At 41.2% G+C, this 22622-nt stretch overlaps 1 protein-coding gene across 3 annotated transcripts; it reads right to left on the bottom strand.

Moving 5' to 3' along the window:
* Positions 1-213: 213 nt before the first annotated feature.
* REST (RE1 silencing transcription factor) lies at positions 214-16582 on the bottom strand. 3 transcript variants are annotated; one of them, XM_079959274.1, is made up of 4 exons: positions 16430-16582; positions 11513-12432; positions 7752-7835; positions 214-6478 (listed from the first exon to the last, which is right to left on the bottom strand). In XM_079959274.1, exons 2-4 carry the CDS (start codon positions 12420-12422, stop codon positions 4770-4772), a joined length of 2703 nt encoding a protein of 900 aa, XP_079815400.1. In that variant the 5' UTR covers positions 12423-12432; positions 16430-16582; the 3' UTR covers positions 214-4769. The 3 variants fall into 3 exon arrangements, with proteins under 3 accessions (XP_079815400.1, XP_079815399.1, XP_079815401.1); XM_079959273.1 differs by lacking the exon at positions 16430-16582 and adding an exon at positions 15996-16164; XM_079959275.1 differs by lacking the exon at positions 16430-16582 and adding an exon at positions 15671-15747.
* Positions 16583-22622: the final 6040 nt, after the last annotated feature.

Here is a 22622-nt window from a genome sequence, read left to right as displayed (position 1 = left end):
TGCGTCCCTGTCCCACATATCTCTGCCTCTCACCAATTTAGGGAGTTATTTTCTTGCCACCGTTAAGCAACTGGGAGCAAGAAAGCCTTGTCAATCCATTTCAAATCACCCAAAGATCAACCAATATATGCTGCTCTTAACTTCTATCCACCCCTTCCATAGTCAATGGTATTATTTGATGAATATTCAGAAAAGACAGATGAAAGATACACATATTCCTTAATAAAGTTTATTGACATAACTATGCTTAGGAAAATACACTCATGGGTTAATATGCAATTTAGTTTAACACCTTACATTTTGGACAAAGGCTTGTACATAGTTTAGGTAAATAAAAAACCCAGGATATGTGATCTTTTCTGATTTTACATCTATTACAAACATATAAAAGCTCTTCATGCACTACAGTAGAGAGAAAGCATGAAAAAAAATTACCTTTGGTTTAAATTGACAGAATAATACAAGTATTGCACTGTAAAAAGCTTCAAACACGGTGCAACCAAACATAAAATGTTTCAGTGCCAGCTTACAAAAAGTTCTTTAGCTAGTGTGATTTGCTTTTTAGGGGAGGGAAAGGTATATATACACATGTGTGAAACAATTTCTTAAACCAACTGGATGTAATTAATATTGTATTTCAGCTTGTTAGCTACACAATCAAGATTCAATAAACCTAACTGAACCTGTGCTTACAATACATCAGCAAAACAACATACTGAAATCAAAGGCATTATGAGTATTAACTGACCTGTCAGTTTGTTCTGTAGAAAAGATTTAAAGTTCCAGCCCTTAGGTCAATCAATCCCTAAATAGCAGCAATATTAAGATGTGTTGCCAAGTTCCTAGTAATCCATTCTTTAGGCTACTTTTCCAAAAACACTATAGATTCTACTAACTAGCCACACTGTCAAACAACATGAGATAATGCAGGATGTATCAGGCTGGGATGTTATGACAGGCATTGCTGCTGAGAGAAGCCCTTTAATAAAGGAAGACGCTGGAAAGGAGTATCCAAAATTCCTGTGACAATCTCAAAATTCAATTTAAGAAATATCTACTTTAGGCAGAAACACAGTAACTCATCTGTAGTTTAACCCTAATTTCACTAATCCACTTGTAACATCTAACATTAAGTGACATTCCATCTTTTACCAGTTTTATTTTTAAACTGTTCAGTCACTATAGGTACCTCCTTCTATTCTAACAAAATAGGGGAAAACATACAGGAATTTCAAGTCAATCACAATATCCAATATATCTCAAGACACAACAATTACATCGCTGGAAGATATTATTTTAATACTTAACAGTTTTGCCCTCTCAAGCTCAGAAACACTACCCAACACAGGTACCAACTTCTACTGTCTTTTCTAGCGTGAAAGTTTTACTCCTGATCATTTGCTAGTAAGATCTTCTGAGTAACATGACAACATTTTCTTGTAATGTGAAGTCATCTAATGTCATTACTGCGAGTGACACCTCTTTGCCTCTACCTTTTCAACCAACTTGGTTTTTTAAAAAAATCACAAAAATGTAGCTTAAGGCCACAAAGGCTTTTACAAAGTGGAAACATCTCTTTTTAAAAAGGCAGAGGGGAAAAAAAACTCTACACTGTACTGGAGTTTCCAACCTCTGTCCAAAACCTTTACAAACAATATTTTACAAAATGACAATATTTTACATCCAACAATACAGTTGTGTTTAATACTATTCCAACTAATTGGCTAGGAAGACAATTCAGCAGTGTTTAATGGTTCAACATAAATATAGTTGCAACTTGATTCTCAGTTGACAATGATTGTCACAGCCAAAGTAAGTATTCAACACAAGCTATTCACACACAAATAACCAATGTTACACAATTTATTTCTGCCCTAAAGGGATTTTTCTCCCTCAGATCTTTGGCCTCCTATTAGAAAACTCCACCCACCCACCCACCCACCCACTACACAGAAGTATTAGGTTCCTGTATTCAGTCAAGTTATATTGAAAAAGAACCACAAAAGGTTCTAGCAGAAAGGAGGAGGAAAAGAGACCGAATACAGCTTAAACTAATGCAAGCGTTAGCAGTCTCCAAGACAAAAGAATAAAAGAGTTTGCTTTAATATTTCTGCAGCAGGTCAAAAAACTATCCTGATAGCCATTCAGAGGCACAGTTTAGCAGGAAGTTTTTCTGCGCAAGCCCCCAGAAGTAAACAAGAGCCATGCCAGAATACACTCATGGGGTTTGTCCTGGAGAAACGTCCTCACAGATCAGCCTTTCTGGTGCCCTCCAGGTGGGAGTGGTAGTACATGGCATGGAAGGCATCAGATTGGCAAAAGCTGCTGGGATGGAATGCGCCCTCTGGAAGTGCAAGCTTCTATAGATGTTGCTTTGCAGGACTGCAGGTGGCATTTATATCTACAAATTTAGGAAAAGGGGATAGATGCAAAAGACCTGCATTTTTCTCACTGCTCACACATTCCAAATGCCTCAAACATTACTGATAACAGACTTGCTTTACTTGTGACTTTTCTCCCAGTGTTTGCAAATTCATAATATATCCAATCATTTCAACTCCTTTTTATGTCAAGTATAAAAGTACCAGGGTAATTAATTTAAGTTAGAACTTGATGGAATAAGGATCAGGAATTTCTACATCTTCCCTTATTTGTTGCTTTCCAAGATCTTCCTGATAGTGTTGTTGATCACTTCAAATTCCATGTATTATGTAATTGCCAACATTTGTCTTTGACGAGCAGATAAGGAGCACAATCCACCTGGAAATTCTCCTGCACAGGACCCTCTGAAATGAGTATGAGCTGAGCAAGAGTACTTACAAATTTTAAAATTCACGTGTACTTTTAATGGATTTTTTGCTCTCATTTGACTATTCCATGTTTAGAACTTGACAAGCACCATCCATTAACAAATTAAGTTTCCCATGAAATTTCACATGCATGCCCCTATTCATTTTAATGGAGGGCAGTGAAAAGTTTATCCCAGCAATAATAAATGCACTAAAACAGCAGAAAGTACTGTCTGCATAAAAATGCATACTATATGAATATATTATCCAACCTTATATACAGAGATATGTATGAACAACCTTCTTGGGGGCACAATCTACTGAGAAGTTCCCCTTTCACAACGGGAGCTATCCATGAGCAGTAATTGGTTCTTAGTGTGGTCTGTGGGATGACATTCCTTTAGTATCATTTGTTCCAAAATCAAATAATTAAAGCTACAACACTGCACAAACTCAGAACCAGAAAATGTGGTCAAGATAAACAACACTGGCCACAATAAGCAACAAACCTGAAAATCAACATTACGGGAAGGAAACCCATTAACAAAAACCAAACATGCATATATAAAGTGTTCATATACACAGAAATAACTAAACTCCTAAAGGCTTAAACTGCATAGGTAAAAATAAAAACAATTATGTGCAACATTTTTTCATCTCTTAAAGCACAAGAAGAAATAAGAACCTTGTCGAAAAGTAGTATTTAACAAATAATGGATTCACTAATCAACAGAAAGGTAGAAAGAACTCCCAAGATTTTGGCTTGCTGATCATGATTGGGGGACCTGAAATGTATATGCAAATTAAATATATGATCATGCAATTATGTTTTCCGTTAGCCAACCTCAACATTTTTCTGAAAGTGCTCTTTTTACAAATAATCTGCCACAGTGAGTTCTTTAAGCATTCATCATACCAACAGGTGAAAATAAAAAAGGCAGATTTTTCTAGAAACAATTGGAGCAATATTTCAATTTCTAGGAGTTTATTTCTATAACACTTTGTTCAACAAGCACAGATGGCCTGTGCACTTGTCACATTGCAAGAAATTATTAACCAGGGATGAGCCTGATGGTCTCACACCCAAGACTCTCATCCTTCCGAACAAGGAGAAGGACAAGAGTGAACCAGGCTGTGCTGTTTACTGAAGACATTATCTCCCTAACCACCCAGTCTGTCTTCAGAAAAACCCCATTCACATACAACTAAGTATTCTGAATATCAGAACCACAGGGACAGGACCAGTTACTGTTTTCTTCCCATTAGGGGGTGGGAAAACTCACACACTTGGCCTTACCTACACTGCAATGGTGTAGAAATGGAATATGGGGAAGCAGTTCCACATTGTAGCAAGTGTATATAAAACAGGATCAAATAAGGGGTTTTTGAATGGGTGATCAGGAAGATACCACGTTCAAATAAATGCTAATTCACCTTTGACTTTCTCCTAGCAGTAAAGGGGAAAGAGAGAAGGAGCACATGTCTCATACCAGGCTGAAATACCTTCCTGGAATGTAATGACTGGACAGGCCCAGACTGTGGGCTCAGTCAACTGTTAATATCTCCTGCTCAAGTCCTATGGAAACAAGCAGGACTCTGCAACAGCACAACAGTGCTCTTGCACACTTCTATTATTTTTTTAGAGGCTGTGCAGGAGACACTCTTGGTGGATTGTTCCCCAAGGCTACATTTCTAAACCTACTAACTTGTGAATAGTTCTGCTTCAAGTCAACAGAAATACTCAAGAGATTCCAGGGCTCAATCCCAAGGAGTTCTGCCAATTTAACAAGCCACAGCATGCATACCCTATTTGCCCTCTCTAATCAAAGAGATACAAGTAATTAATTAGTTCAACATTTCATCAAAGGTCAGAAAAACACAACCAACTTAAAAAAGTATAAGCAAACTGAGCTTAAGCAAAGATTCTACAAGAACTGGTACCTAAGCTCTAGAATAAACTGTCATGAAACTGCAGTTTGGTTAATCTTGCCCCTTTGTTGCTTTCTCAAGATAGTACACATTTACTAAATGGCGATTCAGGTGCTTACTGTATTCACCTTCCTTTTTAAATGAACGATCGCAGAATATGCACACATAGTTCTCCTTTGTGGCCTTGGCTTCTGCCACTTCTTGGGATGGTTTCTGATCTTTCTCCTGTGCTGTCCGAGCACCATTTAACCCAGAATCATCACTGCCTTCTGATATGTTGTCACTTATATCACTGCCCTCGTGACTGTGGATGCCTTCATCCTCTTCCATTTCCTGATTTTCATTTACTACTGTGCCACTAGACGATGCTGAAACCAGGTCTGCTTTAGTGCTCTTCTCCAGTTTTTCTGGCGACGGCGGTGGAGGAGCTTCTGCTGACTCTTCAGCCTGCAATTCTTTTGTAGAACTGACATCTTCTGGATGTGGGTTACTCACCGTTTCTATCTCACATATTTGTTGTACCTCTTCAGTTTCTTGTATTGGATCAGGATCAGTCACAATCTGCATCTCACAAGTTTCTGTGGTTTCCGTATTTTGGGACAAATCAAGTAAAGCATCTTTTAGTACACCTGTCTCTTTTTCAAAGGTGGTATTTGAGTCCTCAGACCTGATACAAGGAATGACTGTCGGCTCAATTTCATTCTGAGAAACTGCTTTAATTGTCTCCTCTTCTGCCATGGGCATTTCTTGCTCTTTCACCTCTAGTTCTATATCCATAACCTTCTGCTGCGCAGCCAGTGACTCATGATCTTGCGTGTTCTCCACAGGAATGCACTGGCTCTCTCTAACATCAAGGATAACAGTAGGCTGGAGTTCACTGCAAGCATTATCAGTTACCTTACTTTCCTCCTCTTGTATAGCAACAGATTCTTTAGAGAACTCCTCATCTGTGACCTTCTCACAATCAAGCTTTCTGTTGTTCTTACCAGGCTTACTCCTCAGATATTTCTTTTTCTTGTTTTTCTTCAGGCAAGAATTTTGCTTTTTGGTGACTTCTAACTTGTTTTCAGTCTTTTGAGAGTCCTGACATTTAGGGGACATTTTTTCAGTTTTCTTTTTCTTCTTCACTATAACATCAGTATCTGCTGCAAAATCTTTTGTCAAAGGAACAGGGGTGGCATCTGCTTTTCTCTTTGCTTTCTTTGTTTTACCAGATTTCTCTGTCATTTTCTCAGTTTTCACATTTGCCTCTTTGCTTTCAGCAACGGTTTTGCGACTTCGAGTTGTTACGTGGCCTATACCAACACTGCTAGTTGGTTTCTTTTCTTTTGACAGGTTCTCTTCTTTTACAGTTCTCTCACTTTTCTTTTCAGTCATCTCTTTCTTTGCCTGTTCTTGTTCCACGCCCTTATTATCACCACCCGTGTTTTCAGAAGTATTCACTTCATTCTTTTTAGTTCGTAGTCTTACTTTTGAGACATCCATTGTGATGTCACAACAGTCAGGGTGCCTGGATTTGATGTGATACTGCAAATTACACTTCTTGGATGCAGCATACTCGCAGACTGGGCAAAGGAACTGCCGTGGGCTAACATGGAGTTCAACATGCTTCTTGAAGTTGCTTCGGTCAGCAGTTTTGTAGTCACAATGCGGGCAGGCCAGTGGTTTGGGCCCATCATGAACCTGCCTTGCATGCCGAGTCACTTCATGCTGGTTTGATGCCACATAGCTGCACTGCTCACATTTAAACGGCTTCTCACCTGAAACAATCAAGAGGGAAATTACCAGTGATTAAATTACAAACAGCAACTTATTTGCACAGCTACAGATTTATACAGTTGTGCATGCTTTTGCATTTCTCAACTTAAAAAAAAAAAAAGATTTTACAGTTAACACATTCACAAAAGACAACAACAAACCAAAAGAAAGAAACAAAAACAAACATGCAAGCAACAACTAATCCACATATTCCATCTATGATAAATACATACCAGGAAAGATCAGTCTACAGTAATACTAGCAATTGGAATCCAAACCAAACTGGTCCACTGAAGGCAGTGTAGAAAAATGGAAATTATAGATGAATAGTAGGCTTACACAAATATTACACCACACCCATATAACCCAGAAGCAATTATTTCCTCAAAAAGGCAAAATGTTTCTGCAGTGCTACCACTCAACCTCCCAACCCAGACATAATACATAGTTCCAGGAAAAAAATACAAACTGACTGGGTGATCAGCAACTCTTACTTGAACATTAAATGTGAGTGTATACTAACAATAAAAACAGAAGTCAGTCATTAATATGTACAGCAGCAATCAACTTCACAAATTACATGCATGGAGGGGTTAAAATTCAACGGCTGTTTCAAAAGTTGTCACGAATGCAGGAATCACATTAAAAGTCATGTAGATAAGTGACAATCACAAGAAAGTTTTGCAATGGGAATGCTCCAGTTCAGCAATGCCCTCTTCTATTCTGCCCCAACCCCCACTTTTTTTGTTTAACACTCCCAGAACATCAGCATTCTGGGATTCAATGAGCATTGTTCAGTTCTCAATGGCATGCATTTGGGTTCCCCACCTTTGGGGGAGTATCAAAGTTTTTTTATAGTACTGCAAAGCTTTGCATTTCCCCGAGAACTGCTGATTTATTTTCCTCTTCTGCATGGATGATGCTTTGATGAATACTGGAAACATAGGTAACAAGTGGTGAAGGCAGTTCACTCTGTATATTGGGGAGGGGGGCTTTCAAAGCTCTTTCTTATCAGACAGGAGACTGCCCAGAGTAAAAAAATAAATAGCAGGGATTACAAGTGCAAAGCATCCAGCTAGCCATGGCTGTTTCCACAGCCAATGTAAGCACACAATTTACAACTCACCTACAGGCTGTTTTAGGCTTAAACCTTTGGCGGTCATAAACAGACTACGAATTTCATTCTGCCAATCCCTGCACTGACATATCAGACATTTAACGAATATAGCCACAACCTTAACCACCACGGCTCTCTTGAATTGCCTTTTTACCAACCTGAATGTGTGCGCATGTGCCTGGTTAAATGAGTCTTCTGAGAACTTGAATACGGACACATGGAACACCGATAGGGACGCTCTCCTATTAAAACAGATAAAATAAACACAAACTTAAAATCCTTAAATTGCTCAGAGGATTGAACTGAACAAACACACACACACAAAAACACACACGAACACAAAATAACTGAGCTGGATGATTTGGTGAGAGGAAAGTGGCATAAAAATGTTGTTTCATCTTAAAACCGGACTAAGATTTTGGTTTAAACATCTTCCTTCCCAGTCTAATATACCTGGCAAATACCTCAAATATAAATTATCTCTAAAATAACTAGCAACTTTCACCTACAAAGTAATTCACCTGCTCTATAAATATGACAAACACTAAATGAAACCAAGGTTAATTATTTTTTTAAACCTCTCTTACAGAGGTGTGTGAGAGAGAGACTATTTTATAGTTTGCATTTGGGTTGAAGTGATTTCTATCCATGATATTTGTAAATTTTACAACAACTCTAGAAACAATCTAGGGTTTTTTTTATTCCCATATTGCAGATATTGTTGCTGAAAAATAGCTGCTTGTCTAAACCTGCCTTGTAATTCTTGGCTGAAGCAAGATTTAAACCAGGGAATTCCTGCCTCCCATTCTTAGCTAAACATCCATAAATGCAATCATCAACAAGTGCAAGCGCCCCTGAACTCACAAGGACACTCTGCAACCTCCCACATACTCTTACAGAAAATAAGCAGCAGCAAAATTCTCTCCCACCATTTCCAGCACTGCCGCTCAAATTACAGAAAATTCCAGTTCTCCCTCAACTCCTTTTGCAAGGTCAGAGGGGATGGGAGAGAGACTGTCTTCTCTCAGACTTGTCCTGAGGTCCGAGAAAAGGTAAATGATAGGGATGAACAATTTTTTGAGGGAAACTGTCTGACCTTGGTGAAGAAATCAAAAACTGTAGCTACAACATTCTCTCATCTTCAGGTAACCCCACCCCCATTTCCCCAAATGTTTTCCCTTGGGCACAACTGCTTCAAGGAGCGTCAATCACCTTCTGGCAGAGCCATGCAACCCTCCTCCCCATTTGTCTTTCCTGTGTCAGAGGCCAGTAGTTTGGCCCTTCTTGACCAAGGCTATCCAGGCACCTTGGCCAAATACCTGTACATCTCATTTTCAATGGGAGACACTTAAACAAGTACTTCACATTAAAATGTACTGTGCTGAAGTTTGGCTCGATTATGCTCTAACTCAATGACCTCTAAAAGGTGTTATGGGACCCACTACCAGGTGGTAGCCTAATAAAATTTCTCCTAAAAACTCAGTTTCGATCAGACTTTTGCTAACATACGTTTTTCGACACAGTCTGCACGTTTCATAACAGCAGCAATTAAACTGACTGACTGTCCCTATTGTTTATACTAGGGGTCTCTAACATTTTAGGACATGGAGTCACAAGCTGTAAACCTAAAGAAACTGTTGAGTCCAACACAAAATACTGATTTCATGGGTGGATGGCAGAGGAAAGGGATTGATGTTCAGATTTCTCCCCATAAAAAACACGTACACATACACAAAACAAGTATGACCAGAAACAATAGCAGGCAAGTCAAAATGAAACAACCCCCCCAAAAAGCACAACAAACAGACAAAACTCAAATTTAAAAAATCAAAAATCATGTAGGAGGGAAAGGGGAACTGTATGGGCACAAAGGGGAGTGCCTGAGGGCACCATAGTGCCTGTGAGTGCCACACTCTTAAGTATACAAAGTTGTATTGGGGTAACTTTCTTCTCCCCTTCACAAATCTAGTATTACCATTTATTTGGGGTCAGCATCAAATGATTTAAAAAATACAACTTACTTTTTTTTCATTTAGTAGAAACTGGCCAGCACAAGGAAAAGAGATCACAATGAGGAACAGAATTCTGCACATATATCCATAACTCAACTATTTATCCTATTATGTCAGGTACAAGGTTACATTCTACATAGCATTACTGGAGCGGATATGTATCTATTTAGATAGGAGAACAGGGGCTATACACCACTTGAGTCTAAGATCACTAGAATATGCTACTGAACCTCAAGCACTTCCTTTTGCCTAATAATTCAAGCATGCACATGCCTGGCTTTCACTCCTGGCACCGCTGCAGGTTTTGTCTCCACTAATTATGACTAGTCTGTTTTTCTACCCTTTAACAATGGTTTTATATGCAGAAATCCATAGGTGAAGATATTCACGACAACAGTATCACCTGGCAATTTCTGCAATAAAGGGGCAAGGATAGGATTCAAAAGTGATCAACTACACTCTCCATTCCAAGCAGAGTACAGTTAGGGGAGGAAGAATGCTTTCCTGCAGCACCCAATGAATCTGCAACATTGCAAAGGAACAGCAAGATGGTCTCAGTTTCTGAACATATTAAGTAATCCACTACAGCCTCACAACTCCTTCTGTAAAAGAAGAAAGAAAAAAGTCTGCCACCTTGAAAAGAATCCAAGCCTGAATCATGACAGTTGTTTCTGCTCTATTAATGCAAAATCTGAGCAAAAGTGGCAAAAGAATGCAGGCCACCACTGCATACTATATATAATGAAGCTGAAATTACTGGCTACTTGTGCTGGCTTGAATTCTCTTCATCCGTAGAACATAATTACATCCAATACTGGATTGAAATCCCTATCCACAATTTTTTTATATATTCAACTGTTATATCCTGATTCTAGAAGTGCACTTAGATTGCTGTGTCACATCAAGTCTCATAGTTACTAAAGCACAATGCTCTGCTTGGCAGGAGAAGCACAGCCACAAAGCTTCCTTACTTGCCAAACAGAACTTTCCGAACCCGGGGGAAGGGGGGTGGAGCACAGAGTTGCAAAAATATTGAGGCAGCTGGAAGGATTCAACAGCCATTTGGATGCCACTTCTGTGAGCAAAACTCGGCCTGCCCCAACTAGTATCTGGTCCCAATGATTGGCTTGGGATGAGGATTAGGCCAAAGAATTCATTGAAAAATACGAGGTTTGAGGGATGCTCGTCATTTTGGAACTGCACTAATCTTCCACTACCACTAGGTCCCTTAAGCTCAGCCCTAAGAGCAGCTACAAGCTTAAATAGCTCAACTACCACTGTCACTTTTAACTCAAACAAATTGTTTCTGATTTCATTTTAAAAATAGCTTCAAAAGCCAAGTCTACTTTTAGTGATTTCTGGCAATTTTGTTATTTTCCTGTTCTGCATTTCTTCAAAAAAATAACTTGGACACAAATGTTTTGTGAGTGTTTTATACAAACAAAACAAAAAGGTTGAGCAGAGAAAAACAAATTAGCTGACTGTGGCAAAGTATTTTCAAAAGCAAAAACCACCATTGTTCCCTTACTAGAGCTAATTTTCAGTATATAAACATCCAGTATATAAACATCTATATTATTGGTGATTATTTAAAATTTGATTGGAGAAAACTGTAATTCTCAAAATACACTCATTCTCCTTAAAACCTATCAGTGAGAATCAGCAAATATCACCTCCCCTGCCACACAAAGATGTAATGAATTGTGTTTAGTTTTATTGTTTTACCCATTAGCTCTAATGTATAACACAACAATCCTGGTACACATAAGCCAATCATTTTAAATCAGAAAGTGCTAGTTTATAGCACAATTTATAACATGACAGCAAACAAGTGCAAACGCACTCAAATCCAGCACACCCAAGTCCATTGCAAACAGCCAAACCTAAGAAACAGATACAACACTCACCTGTATGAGTTCGAATATGTTGCACATAGTTGTTCTTCCGGTCCGAGAAGTAGGAGCATTGTGAGCATGTGTACACTTTCCGTGGGAAATGGTTTCTTAAATGCTTCTTCCAGTGATATTCACTGACAGTTGTGTATGTGCAGATGGTGCATTTGTAGACCCTCTCATTTTCTCCAGCTTTGTTGTGGTGCTTCAAATGAGCCAGATAGTGATCATACCTGTTAGTGTTGTAGCCACAGCGATCACATCTAATGGGCCCCTTGGAGAAATCAACTTCATCTGTAGCACTGGAGGCAGCTTCTTTAACTTGGCCATGCTTCTCAGCTTTTTCTTCTACAATGAATCTCTTGGCACTGTGAACCCGAATGTGATGGACAAACTCCTTCTCTGACTCTGCCTCATACTGACACGGCTTACAACGAAACGGTTTGTTCTTCAAGCTCTTACATTTGTCATCTGCACTCTCTGGAGTATCTGGCACCTCCAACGGGTAGCCCTTGTCTTGGCTGCAAGTATGAGGAACAGAAGGCTCCGTCAGTTCTGCCATTTCCACATTACGAACCTCAGGAGCTTCAAGGGATCCCAGATCCATATCTTCCAGGCGTCTATGGTTGTTCTCCATGCCCTGTGCTTCATCTATTCCTTCTCCATCGCTGTCTGAAAAGTTGGCATTGCCGACGGTTGTCAGTTCAGCCATTTGCCTCTCTTCACCAACCATGTAATCACAACAGTTGCCATTAACTTCTCCTGTCAGGGCCACATTTGCCAGCATAATAAGCTGTGGAGCTGCTAGCTCAGCTTTGGAAAGTTCCGAAAAGTCATACATGTCATTTGGCAAAGCCATGCCAAGGTTAGTATTTCCAGGGAACAGGCCACTGCCACCAGACTGCCCCAGCACTTGCATTGCCATATTAACAGTTCTGTTAAAAAGGGAGGGAAAGATTGTTTAAGTGTCTGTCTAGAAATTATTATGTAATAATCAAAAACTGAGAACACTTCCAATAACAGTGACAATTTAATTATGATACTTATATTGATTAAGAGAAATTGTGGTCAAATATGGCCACATTTTCCACGAAGTCAAACTTTTAATTGCATCATGATTTCATTTTATAGCAAAGTGTCAGCGTCCTTCCCTCCTAGCATGCTCCCAGGCAAGGACTTTATATTTCAAACAAGTTGTTCACATTTAATCTTTCTGTGTGGACAATTGCCATGCTAAATTCCACAATTGTATTTGTTCCAGTTACACTGTTATTCTTCTGCTTGCTGTCCACACCAGTGTCCTTCACTACCTATTTCTGTACCTGCACACGCACTGCATTAAAATAGATCCACTGGAAGTAGCTGGGGATTTATTTAATACTAATGTCTTGCACAATAATTATATTTGGCGGGGGCAGGTGGCTGTATCCAAAACAATTTGGAATGTCCTACAGTCCCCTTTTACTCTTAAAAGCACAAGCACACTTTCCCCAGACTGCAAAAAAATCGCAGCAGCAATGAAATATTTAAATTATGATAAAGAGTTATTGCGCAAAGCCTATGTATTTTAATGTGTGGAGATCTTCAGAGAACAGCTCCTTTGAACTGGGTTGCTTAAATTCAAGCACATTTTCAGCATGCAGCAATTGGTAGTAATGGGTCTTTTTCATTTGGTATTGTGGACCACAGAGGGAAAATAGCTAGATTTGGCTCAGGTGAGTAGCAAATGTGGATAGTGGCCATCCAATGAAATGTCACCACACATGAGAAACTTTTTGACAAACCACCTACCAAAAAGTGTGCTAAATGAGCTTTTATGCCAGTGGTGACAAGATATGCAGCAGGATATACAGTATTTATTTTTTCTTATCAGAGTTCCTTCAGTATGATGAAATCAGGATTATATGCTTAAAAGGCACAACTAAAATTTTTATGACATGTGCATGCTGCAAAAAAATTATCTGAATGCACTGATTCCACAATAAACTCCAACTATAAGCACACCTACACCCAAGCATGCTTCATTTAACAGCAAACACCGAGAGCCTTGTAACCTAGCCAAGTGTGAATAAGGTTATTAATTATAAATAATTGGTTATCACTTTAAAAACATGTCTAGGATCCAAAGCATTAAATCTGAAGGCCACACTATTCATCTTGAAATGAAAAGCTGAAACTAGGCATATTTTAGTTAAATGTGCAGGGTTTGATGAATACTGATAACAGTTGTAGTCAAACAATGCTTTGTCTTTTTCAGAACATTACAAGGAAAAATAGATTTAAAGTGCTAATTGTTTTGAGATGTCTCATGGGAAGATAATTGTTGATTAACTATTATTAATTCTTTAGAAGCTAGCATGTGGTCCAATAATTCTGTATAAAGCAGGCTTCCTCAACCTCGGCCCTCCAGATGTTTTTGGCCTACAACTCCCATGATCCCTAGCTAGCAGGACCAGTGGTCAGGGATGATGGGAATTATAGTCTCAAAACATCTGGAGGGCTGAGGTTGAGAAAGCCTGGTATAAAGGGTGAGAGTGGGTAAATAGTTGTCATTGCTCCTTTGCTTTGGAAAACCAACTTTCAACACCAAATTTGAATAACAAGAGCAATTAAACAATGATGGTCTAGATTAAATATGCTTTAATCCAATGCATTTTATTTCTAAACACCAAAATCCTCTAGGCCACAGCACCAGAGTTAGTTGTAAAGCAATACTGCAAAAGTCCCTACCAAGCAAGGAGCTCTTACCACAATGGGAAAGGCCATGTTAAAAATATATTTTGTTATGGCCTTCTTGAAAGCCAGAACCAAAGTTCAAACAAATGCTAACTGGAAGACAGTTCCATTATTGCAGAACCATCACAGCAGCATACACACAGACAAGTCCTCAAACACAGAACTTGGATTACAAGACCTGGCTTGGGCCTTACTTCCCGTTGTACTACTACAGTTAAATCATTTCAGAAACCTTTCCACAGGCCAGACTTCTTAAAACCTACTCAGAGTTGTTGTTCTACTGATACAATTACCTACACTGCACAAGTAAAAAATAAAACAGTGAAGCTACCTGGAGTAAGGTATCATGTAACCATACATGTTCTTTAAATTATTTCAAAGTAAATACCTACAGACCAGATATATCCCCACACTATGGAGGGATTCACAGCAAAACAGGAATGGCTGTCGGTGATGTGTATTTTTGTGCAATTCAGGATTTGTTTTCAAAACTGAAAATGCAGACACCATGGCTTTCTCAGCTCCCTTCTCTTCTACCAAGGTACTGAAGAAAAGCTCAAACACACACACATTCCTCAACAAAGTGTGTTTGGCAAGTTACTTGGTCTTGAAATTAGTCAACCAACAGCAGGGTGGGGATTGTATTTAAATAAAATGCTGGTCTCGTTTTTGGCCTAAACGCAAACGAGCTCAATGACCTACATACACAATGTTATCAAGGCAGAAAGTAAAAAGAACTAGCAGTGTTTTAAAGTCTGGAAGCTTTCAAATGCCGATGGTCTTTTCTTCAGCCTCCTGCACGTTTGCTGAGAAATTAAATTCCAAGTTTTTACTCCCAAGTAAAGGAATGTGAGGCCGCAGATATTCGCCGAAAAAAAAAGCTCACAATGGGAGAAGCCCGTTACCAAATTGTGTGTACCATCAGCCCCAACCACCATCGACTGCCGCTGCTGCTGTTGCATTCCAGAAATAGGCATTCGGCCATTTTCTCAAATACCAAGTAGAAGCACAAAGCAGCTTCTCTTTGCAAAACTCTTGCCTGCAGCGCACAACGCACAAACTCACCGAAGTCGGTGCTGCTGCTGCTGCTGCTCGGGAAGCGGGGGGGGGGGAGGAGGGGGTTGCCTTCGCCTCGTCAACCCACTTCGCCCCCCTTTCCTTCAACCTTACCCCCCCCAACTACCACACCCGTCCCCCAAAAAGTTACAACTCTCCAGCAACTTTATAAAGAAGGGGGGGAGTGAACGAGGGCGAAGATTTGCCCAACTTCCTCTCACCCCGCCCCCCCCCACCCCAAGAGAAGGAGGGCTGGGGCCTTTTCCTTTCTCCCCCGAAACCTAAGCAATGCAGCTTAGTGTGTGCGGGGAGATTGTGTTGCCAGGTTGTTCTGCAACGCCTCCCTCCCCCCACCGCCGACCCCCCCCCTCCAATACATACACATGCAACTTCCCACGGAGACACGCCACGAGTCTCCCTCTCAACTCGTTCCCTTCGAGGGTGGTGGGGGCGGAGAAGGAAGCTGGGGGAAGGAGGGTGGTAATAGGTTGGCGATGGGGGGGGGAAGGGAGTTGAGAGAGTTAAGTTCCGTACTTTCCTCCTCCAAGGAAAACGTGGTTGGAGGTGGGGAACGTGACCCGAGGCCCACCCGATTTCCACCCCCCCACCCCCGCCCCGCTTTTGCTGAGGGTGGGGAACGCGCCAGCCTCCCCCTTGCCCCCTCCATCCCTCGGTCACCGCGCGGCGCACAAAAGCGGCAACTCACGGCCAAGAGGCCCAGCGGCGGGGGAGGGCGAGAAATCGCTGTCCAGCTCCACCACGCAGGGCGGCGGCTGAAGCTGCGGAGGCCTCGTCGGCCCGGGAGACGACGAAGGCGGATCCTCCCCGCCGAGCCTTCCTTCCGGCCACCGGGGACTAACGGCCGTTGGTCTTGGCGGCGGAGGAGAGGCTGTTCCTCGGGGGGGGGGGGCTTCCTTCCTGAGAGGCCCCTCAGCCAGCCAGCCAGCCTGCCTGCCTGCCTGCCTGCCTGGCCGCCCTCACTCCACCCACTCCGGCGACGCCGTCCCATGCGCAGCAGCAAGCAGCCGCCCTCAGATCAGCCCTGGACAGCGCCACAGGCTCGCTCCCGCTCCCCTTCCTCCCTCCCAACGCCAGCACCACCAACGCGGCCGCGGCGGCGGCGGCGGCGGGGCAACTCACCGCCTCTCCTCCGAGGCCAAAGGGAGTCGAGGGGGCGACAACGGCAACGAGCTTCCCCTCAGCGCCGAGGCGAGCGGGCGGCGGCGGCGCGCATTCCAGCACTCACCACGCGCGTGGCAACGGCGGCCACGGCGAGCGAGCGAGGAGGCCCGCCCAAGCCGAGGCAGTTATTGCCCCGGTCCCGCCCCTTTCCTCATGGCGCGTCCCCTCTTCTCCCTCCCTCCCTCCCCCTCCTCACAGCGCCTCGTTAGGCCAGGTCACGCTTAGGCTGCCTCACCAGCAAGGCCTGGCGAAGTGCTGGTGGCGGCGGCGGCTGTGTTATAAGAGCACCAGCCAGCCGTCGCTTCTGACTTTGCCAGGTTGTTTCGATAACTTGCCTCGTTTTTTGTTAGTCCCAGACAAGCAGCTGGAAGAGGTTTATCGAGGTGGGGCGGGGGGGCGGTGTAGGCCCTGAGTTAAGGAACTTCCTCCTCTCCTCACCCAAGATTTACCACAGATGTTGCACAGCCCCTGCTTTTTGGGCCTCCGTTGGTTCGTTATCTACCACCTCAGAAGAACCTACTTAATAAAGACATACAAAAAACACACACTGTTGACTCAAGAGACTCTCGCGCACAGGAGCACTCACTGAGCCCCTCAGACTTGGAAAACTGCAAATGGAAATTTCTCTCATCATGACCAGCTTGTAAAATAAGGAGTGGTGTTGAGGTGATGAGGTTTAGGCTGGTTTGGGGATTCTTAGAAATGCCCAACCTCAGCGCATGCTAAAACTGACCCTGTGCCATAAATCACTAATTATTCAAGCAGCCTGTTCCTCAACAATATGGAAGGCACTTTCCCCACCAAAGATTCAACCTGTTCGCTTTCTGTTAAAATAATACTCACACAGACTGTTCTTGCAATCTTCTTTGCAGGCAGAGCTGGGAGAGAGCTCCGTTTAATATGGATCTAAGCAGGGCTTTTTCAGCCCTGAAAGGAAATGTATTTAAGGAAATGTATTTAAGAAATGTAAGGAAATGTATTTAAGATTGTGCTGCACAAATGTTAAGGCTACAGCTCCTTCGCACCAATGGGATCTTCCGTCCCATGTAAATAGCAATGGTGGGACCATGGTGGGGATAGACAGTTAAAGTACTCTTCCCTCCATACCTGTCCTCAAACAAATTGCCCCCCCCCTCAGCTTTTTAATTTTTTTAATAACAATGCATAATTAGTGTCATCTCTATATTTGCCTCTGGAGCTTTCCCTTGAGCGTGGTTGATGGGCACTTCATTCATCAACTTCAAGTGAGACAGCCAATGTAAACCTGAGAAATCACACTGAGCTTAATATGGCTTACTGCGGATTAAATGTGCATAATTTTGCATCTCAAGTCTGAGTCAGGAAGTCTGCCCTTCATTACTACCCTGGAAGAACATATGCAATCCAGGCTGATTTCAACCATCATACTCTCTTAGGAATAATACAGGTTTACCTTATAGGGTTGTTGTAAGATACATGGAGAAAATATGTCCAAATCACCTAGAACATTCTAAAGAACTAGATAAAATGCTAAGTGATATAAATTATTTTGACCAACTTTTTCTGAAGCCAAGAGTTTTTGGATGCCATTGAGTCAGCTTCTTAAATCCTAGAGGAGAGCAAGGCAAGCAAAAATGCTGAGGGAACGAGGGAAAGAAACAGTGTGGGAAGCAACACAGCGGACTGGGGAAATGAAAGTTGGGGTTTAGATATGATTGCCAGATGTCTCAAGGCCTAGACTCGAGGACAGACTTCTGGAGTGAGACTTGGAAGTATTTGTATGTTTTTAAGTTATTAATTCTCATCTGATTTCCAGATCAGGATCTCATGGTCATACTTATATGATATATATTATACTTGCCTTTCTTTACTATATTTATAAAGGCTGTCCTATAAAATAACATTCCCTGGAAGTTTCACTAAAAATAAAATGCAACATAATAATAAAAAAACATTATCCTTGTTTATTTCCAGCAGAGGAAGAAATAATACCAGTTGGCAGCACAGCCATAAATCAAATACTGAGAACAGGGGGTAGCATTCAGCTAGGTTTTACTCTTAGTTAGTCCCAATTATATTATTTAACATGATAATCAGAGAATCATAGAAAAGTAGAGTTGGAAGGAACCCTGAGGATCATCTAGTCCAACCCCCTGCAATGCAGGAATATGCAGCAATGCAGAATGACACAGCTGTCCCATATGAGGATCAAACCTGCAACCTTGGTGTTATTAGTACCACACATTAGTACCACATGTTAGGTCCATTAATTTCAGTGGATCTGCTCTGAGTAAAATTTAGTTGAATACCACCCTCAGATTTTAAAACCACAAGTTGTTTAAAAAGCCCAGGTGGAATAAAAGGACTACATCTGGCAGTGAAAAAGCCATAGAGAAGACATGAGGTGAGCTTCTCTTGGGATGCTAGTCCACATCTGGAATGCCACCATTCTCACTAGTAGACACCTAGGGTCTTTTAAGAGGATCTCAAGATTTAGATAGATGTATGCTAGAAAAGTTGGTGCTGGAGGAGACTCTTGAGAGTCCCATGGACTGCAAGAAGATCAAACCTATCCACTCTTAAGGAAATCAGCCCTGAGTGTTCATTGGAAGGACAGATCATGAAGCTGAGGCTCCAATACTTTGGCCACCTCATGAGAAGAGAAGACTCCCTAGAAAGGACCCTGATGTTGGGAAAGATGGAGGGCACAAGGAGAAGGGGACGACAGAGGATGAGATGGTTGGATAGTGTTCTCGAAGCTACTAGCATGAGTTTGACCGAACTGCGGGAGGCAGTGGAAGACAGGAGTGCCTGGCGTGCTCTGGTCCATGGGGTCACGAAGAGTCGGACACGACTAAACAACAACAACATGCTAGAAAAGACTATCTGTCAGGTAGCCAGGCTCCAAGCTGTTAAAGATTAGGACCAGCACTAATGGACCCAAAAATTGGACCCACTAATGGGCTAGGGGCCAGTGCATATGACAAAGCACTGATGCAATATGGCCAAAACCCCAATCCCAGTCAATAATCTCATCACACTATTTTGAACCAACTACAGCTTTTGGACAATTTTGATACAACACATTGTAATATAGGAGCATAACTGGCCAGCTATCCATCCAAGTATGGGCACAGCTAATAGATCACCCATGTCACTGTCCTAGCACAGAAAGGGAAAGATATAAATACAAAATGATGGGGGTGGGGGAGGATGGGAGGTTAAGCTCTGAAAAGAATGTGGTTGAGGAATGAATGCTGGAAATGGCCCCCAAGGAAAACCTCTGGGCCCCTTTCTCCTTGGGATTAACTTTTTCCCTAAACTGAACCCTTCCCTAGCCTAAGGAGGTGGCTAAAATCCTAACCAGTTCCAATCCTGAGATCCGGCAACCATTCAGTTAAGAAAAGGTATAAGGAGGCAAGAGGTCCGGACCAAAGAGTCAGGATTAAGAGGGAAAAGAAAAATTAGAAAGAATTAGTAGAGAAAGGAGAGGCGTACACAGTCAGGAACTGTTGAGTTGAGAAATCATCTACCTATTTGAACTAACCAGGCATGTTTTTGGCTGTGGGCCAAAGTATATCAAGGATTCTGTAAATACTTTTGAGAAATGCTAAAAGGAAGCTCAGAGAAATTTGGCATGTGTGAGGGAGTTACATTTAAATGAGTGTGGTTTGTTTTCATCCACTGAAGTATGGGTCTGTTGAACTTGTTGCCCAATCATTTATGTGAGCTGGAGATCCCATTTTTAGAACAAAAGTGCTATCTGATGAGATGCTAAATTGTGACCCCCACCTGAAGTTGACACCCTCAGGCACTTTTCTCCCACCCTGCAAATTAAAGGTTGTTTTGCAGGCTGTTGTTTTGGAGCAAGGAATTGTTTCTGTAATGGGAAGAGGCAGGTGGGGGCATAGTTGCTGGGTTCTGCAGCTGGATATAATTTCACCACTTCATTAGGCTGTGAGTACTGTGAGTACATTTTCTAATATTTTTGCAGGTACTGAATGGTTTGTGCATAGCTAGCTTTCCTTGACAGTGCAAAAGCTTGGGTGTTTTTATTAAAGTAACAGGGTACCTTCAAAAAGTGTGTTATGTGGCCTGGGGAGGGATTCTGCTTTAGAAAAAGAAAGTAAAAAATTCCACCAGGCACTCCCACGCCAAGCCATTAGGCTTATCTATAATAGCTCTTTGGATCCCAGACTGTTTGCTATAGTTTGAGATGTAGGTTTTCAATTTACTTGAATGGCCACAAAAACATGCAACCTAGTCTGTATATCTTTTGCATTTTTAAAATATCCAAACCTTTTAGGCAGTAGAAATTACAGAATTTTATTGTTTTTCTTGATCTCAACCATTCTTTCACAATCCAGCTAAATCACATGCATACAATCCACGAGAATATCAAAATTATATCAAGATTAGCAAGACATTGTTTACAGTCCTACAGCCTGATTTCACATATCTCACTCAGGTATTCCAAGTTACACAAAGTCAACAGTGTTTTCTTTCTAATAATATTTCAGCTAAAATTTTTTATATAATCCATAATCAGTTATGTAGCTGCACCTTCTGTACCTTGTTATTTCAAAGCATAACAAATAGGTAGAATGTTAAGTTTTAGTTATTTATTTAACAATATTTATACATAAACTGCATCATTGTAATAAACCTCTAAGTGGTTTACAATAAATATTTAAATAATTGGCAAAGAAAGCAAAAAAAACAAGTAATTAAAAACAGTTAAAAGTTTGTTAACATTAGACTAAAAATAAATTAAAACACATCAACTTTATGTGTCTGAATGAACTTGCCCAAGCAAAAGTGTTTTAAGCAGGTGCCAGTGCCGAAAAGAGTACAGCAAAGCTCCTGCCTGATGTCATTAGGCAGGGGGTTTCAAAGTTTAGGTGCTGCCGCACTAAAAGACAGATTTCTTAAATGTGTTGAACAAGTATTATGTGGCACCTGTAACAGTGCTAGTTCTGAAGATTGACGCAGTTAAGTGGGTACATATGGAGTAAGGCAATCTTACAAGTACACTTTCATCTCCTGATATTCTAATCAATCATCTCCCAGAGAATCACAATATTTGAGCAATACTAATACTCCGTTACACTTTTATACCTCCAGTTCATATCTTCCACCTCGAATACTATTTTTGGGTGTCAAATGTCATCTTAATATGAGTTTGTAAGATTAATAATAATATTTATTACGATGCCCCAAATCCATTTCTAAGAATCCTCCCAAATGCTTCTTCCTAAGCCTCTCTTCCATGTATCTTGGTATGAAATGGGGATGGGGAAAGCTGTAGTTACGGTATTTAAATTTTATTTTATGTGCTCCAGCTCATATCAAATATTACAAAGCCAGCTAGGTAAAGAGGAGCTAGAAATAATATTAATGGTTAATGATAGTTATGGGAATGAGAATTATGGGCTTCTATGTTCATTAGCTTCTCATTCCAGTAGTCTGTTGAGATGTTATGAGAAAGATAAGGTGTGCAGAATAATCTATAATAATATGTGTGATTATAGATAAATTAGCATTATAAATTATGCACAGCACAGTCTTATTATAAAATTTTAGGGTGCAAACACATAGCAGACACCCACTTCACAGAAAAACAATCCTTCACCCTTCAAAATTCAGGTAATATTCCCTGAGAAAAAATACACTTAGAACAATCCCAAAAACCTTCTTGGCTCTCCTAAGGACTCTATTTCCTCTGCAAAAGAAGAACCTTTCCCAATAGTTATTTCACTTACAAATCTTTCAAATCCTGCCTTAATATTTTCTGTATGAAAAGGGTATGCCTGCGACTTGGATTCAAGACTATTTATCATCTCAAAAGAATGGCCAGACTGCCCAGGTATTGCAATCAGTAAAAACATAATCATACATTGGGGAAAGAAGCCACGCTTCCAAATTTCCATGGAAGTCCCCCCTTTTTGTGATGTATGTATGATGCTCTTAGGGAGGTGTTTGGCTAAGGGGTTGGGCAATGACTAAAGTCTTTAAAGGTTCCTGCACACTTTGTTCTGGGTCTCTCACCTCATTGCAAGAAGGCGGGGGTGGGGGGGTGGGAGAGGACTCTGTTGCAACAGAAAAGCAAAGCAAAATCTGCCTCTCTTTCACTGGATCCTGTCCTCCATCCCTTCTTCTCTGACTGATCATG

The sequence above is a fragment of the Podarcis cretensis genome (assembly GCF_951804945.1).
Source record: "Podarcis cretensis genome assembly, chromosome: 17".
In the NCBI taxonomy this organism is placed as follows: Eukaryota; Metazoa; Chordata; class Lepidosauria; order Squamata; family Lacertidae; genus Podarcis; species Podarcis cretensis.
This window is presented reverse-complemented; position numbering and strand designations above follow the sequence as displayed.

Bases quoted from the DNA above. Each gene is read 5' to 3' on its own strand.
- REST (XM_079959274.1), bottom strand. From the start codon at position 12,422: ATGGCAATGCAAGTGCTGGGGCAGTCTGGTGGCAGTGGCCTGTTCCCT. The intron at 7,836-11,512 runs GTGAGTGTTGTA...CTGTTTTAATAG, and splicing joins ACATATTCGAACTCATACAG to GAGAGCGTCCCTATCGGTGT. The intron at 6,479-7,751 runs GTTGGTAAAAAG...TGATTGTTTCAG, and splicing joins GCACATGCGCACACATTCAG to GTGAGAAGCCGTTTAAATGT.